At 31.8% G+C, this 3570-nt stretch overlaps 1 protein-coding gene across 1 annotated transcript; it reads left to right on the top strand.

Annotated features, from left to right (window-relative positions):
- On the top strand, window positions 1-2542 carry LOC106751935 (protein takeout-like). The gene is made up of 5 exons (XM_014633227.1): window positions 1-78; window positions 218-357; window positions 1048-1109; window positions 1313-1462; window positions 2373-2542. The coding sequence occupies exons 1-5, from the start codon at window positions 1-3 to the stop codon at window positions 2525-2527; spliced, it is 585 nt and encodes a 194-aa protein (XP_014488713.1). The 3' UTR covers window positions 2528-2542.
- Window positions 2543-3570: the final 1028 nt, after the last annotated feature.

The raw sequence follows: 3570 nt of genomic DNA, 5'->3' as shown, positions 1-3570 counted from the left end.
ATGGAAGAAGAAATCGGTAATAGTAATAGTAATAATAATAATAATAATAATAGAGATTGGAAACAGCAAATAGAAATAGTTGTGTTATGCGTCTTTTTAAAATAATAACTAATCTCAAATTATTCCGAGAAATGTATTTTTTTTCCTAACGCTAATACTAGATTTCCAGTCACAAACAATTTATGGCATTCTGCTTCTGGATACATCTAGGTGACAGTGCATTAAAATTTTACCTATCGAACCGCTGACAATCGATTACATGCGTATCAATAGTTCCGGTCCGGTATCGTTAACACAAGAATATCGGAATATGAAGATTTATGGACTGACGAAAAATGTGCAAGTTTTCACAAAGAAGTACGTAATCCTCACTTGCCTTTCTCACACCGTCAAACTTCACATTCACGTTCAAGGAAATATTACGGCCTTACGCAAGCCATTATATATAGTATATTGAAAAAATGTCATATTGTTTGTATGTGCGTGCATACGTGTCTGTATGTATATAGATGTAATCCTATAAATCAAACGCTGAAAAAATCTGGTAAAATCTGAAAGTTACATAACTGTGATGGGTTACATGAATTTCGTCGCAGAAGTTGTATAAAAATCGAGCCAGACCAACGATCTGATTTAGGGATTTGAACTACAAAATTTATATCAACAATAAAGAAACTGAAACTCAGCTATATGTATGATACAAATATTTTTTCAATTACCACAAAACTGGTCCAATCGCATAATACAAATAATTCAACCTTTGTTAAAAATTCCAGTAAATCAGACGATAAATACGGCCGATAATGTGTTGAACTTTATGATCGCTTCGTTTGAACTTATTCTACTTGTTCTACTATGAACTACTTATTCTACTATGAACAAGAGAATAAAAAAACCCGAAAATTTAATTGAAAAAATTAGATCAGTTGATTAGTTATATACAAACCTAAAATTGAATTTGTCCGACTCTATTCAAGTTATTTCTATGGATCTCTTCATATATATTACGTGTTATACATGTAACCATAATTGTTTTTTTTCCCATAGTTTCAACGTAAATACATTCGCGCTCAATGTGGTGGCCGTTACTTCTCAATTGAACGTAACCTGTGATTACGTAATGAATGGCAGAATTTGACTGTTGCCAGTTCAAGGTAAGGGCAAACGCAAAATGACGTATTGTAATTACCATATCATATTTTATATCTATTTTCATACATCCAAACATTGCGCGGCTGCATTATTCTTCACCTACCTAGCGACAAACACTCAATGCAATGACAATCATCGATCACGCTGTATTATTTTTCAGATAACACGACGATGACATTTGATGCAGAGTACGAAAGATATAAGAGACATGGAGAAAGTTATCTAAAGCTCAAGAAACTTAATTTTCACATTAAAGACACAGATATGAAAATATATTTCGAAAATCTCTTCGGCAAGGTTTCCAGTTTAGGTACTTTCGTTATGCAGCGAACTATATTATTCGTGTACATACAGCGTAATGTATGCCTGGCCAACATAACTAAAGTTATTTGTACGATATTCGCCCTTATGCGTAAATATGAAGATTGAAGGTTGCACAAATTTTTCTTTAAGTATAGAGATTGGTAGAAAGTATACACTTGGTTACAATACAGTTTTAACATTTTTTTCGAACGCAGCTGATTGTCCAATGAAAGAATTTCAGTTCTGGGAAGAAAAAGAATGTATAAAGAATAATAAGTTTATCTATTGACTTTGTATCAAACTAAATAGAAAAAATGTGTTCAGACCGTTTTGAAATTACATGCATATGACGCAGTATATACACAGACCGGCATAATAAGCGTAATATTACTAGTAACACAATAGGAAAGCAATTATAATTTCTTAATTTCTCGCATCATATTGACATATTTGTGCGCACTATTGCATATTATTCAAAGAAACGATAATAATACGAATTATTAATCAAAAATAGAAATGTAAAATATAAAATTATATTTATATGATACATTTTGATGGCCGTGTAGATATTATTATTAAAGATGTTATATCGGTCTGTGTAATTCAAATTCATATCAATATAAAGAGCATTGTGTAATAATCTTTATTAACATAAATAATATTTTTATTGCCAATATTATATACTACACGATTTTCAACCGTATAAATAATTCGTTCGTCATAATTCCAATGTGTTGAAACATCCGTTCGAAGAACGTAGCCAGTTTCTAGTTGTAATATTCGTAGTTCAACAATATAAATTTTGTTAACCTTAATTAATTTGTTTAGAGATGAATTATAAAAGTGGGACAATTTTATGTATATATCTGCTCCGTATTATTTATTTATTAATTTTTTCTTCACTTCGTTGATTACAGGTGAAGATATGAACAGATTATTAAACGAAAACTCCAAAACAATCTTCCAAGAAGTTAAACCGGCTCTAGAAGAGATCTTTAAACAGGTTATCACTGGAATAGCCGTTAAAATTTATTCCAACGTACCATTAAACAAAATCTATCCACCCGAGTAAGCAATTAACAACTTTGCCGTCACGAAAAAATTAACATTTAACAGTCATATGCACATGCATATGCGCCTTTACGTTCTTATTCATAGTCGTTTTGTCCGAATAATTGAAATTGCTTTCTGGTCAATATAATAATACTTCGATCCGTCAGCACCAATAATGATCCCGATCTCATCTATTTTCGCACGAAAAGATTTCAATTTCTTTTCTATTTTCGGAGGATCGGTTTACACTTGGTTCCACATTCAAAAGTTACAAAGGTAAACTGTGCTTATAATTTTCGAAAATTTTTCTTAAAATTTTAGTTGACTTAACAAAAAATATTAAAACAGCATAATCTCAGTTCCAAAATCAATGTAGAAGAAAGAAATCTGTTAAACAAAATAAAGTCCTGAACAATCTGTTAAACTAAATTAAAGTCCTAAACAGAAAACAGTGCATTAGGGATTGAGAATTATTTAATTTTGACAGAAAATTTGTATTCTTTGACAACGAAAACATAAAATTAGTGACTTTTTAAATACAATAATACATTTTTAACGAAGAAGTGAGTTCTTTCTGACACAGTTGTGAGCGCGTGCCACTTATGGCACGAACATTGGCACATGCTACTGCGCGCGTGCCTTTTAAACAGTTAAGCACTGATGGACTCACACTCTAGACCTCTGGATTGTGAGTCAATCATCTTAGAATTACATCACTTTGTCAATTTATATAAACGTCTTTCGTATTGTCTATAGTGAGTGTCTGAAACTTTTTGGCCAAGTACTATATATATGTAGAACGAATTAAACTGAATAAGAAAGTCATGCACCATTTTGCAAAATTTGCTTAAGTTAATGAGAAATTTATTATTTTATATGAACTAATGAACATACAGGAAGCGATATGCCAAATATGTATATGATGTCTCACTTATATGCAGAGCAGTATACCGGGTTACTGCTAAGGCACGCGTAAGATAATAAGAGCGCTCCATGCAACTCGTCTCGATCGTACGTACTCTTTCATGTGCACCCCTGCAGCGGCAAAACGACATACTGATT

Source organism: Dinoponera quadriceps, unplaced genomic scaffold (genome assembly GCF_001313825.1).
Source record: "Dinoponera quadriceps isolate SergipeBrazil2010 unplaced genomic scaffold, ASM131382v1 scaffold426, whole genome shotgun sequence".
NCBI classification, from domain to species: Eukaryota; Metazoa; Arthropoda; class Insecta; order Hymenoptera; family Formicidae; genus Dinoponera; species Dinoponera quadriceps.
Note: the sequence above shows the minus strand (reverse complement) of the source record. Positions and strands in the feature narration are given on the sequence as shown.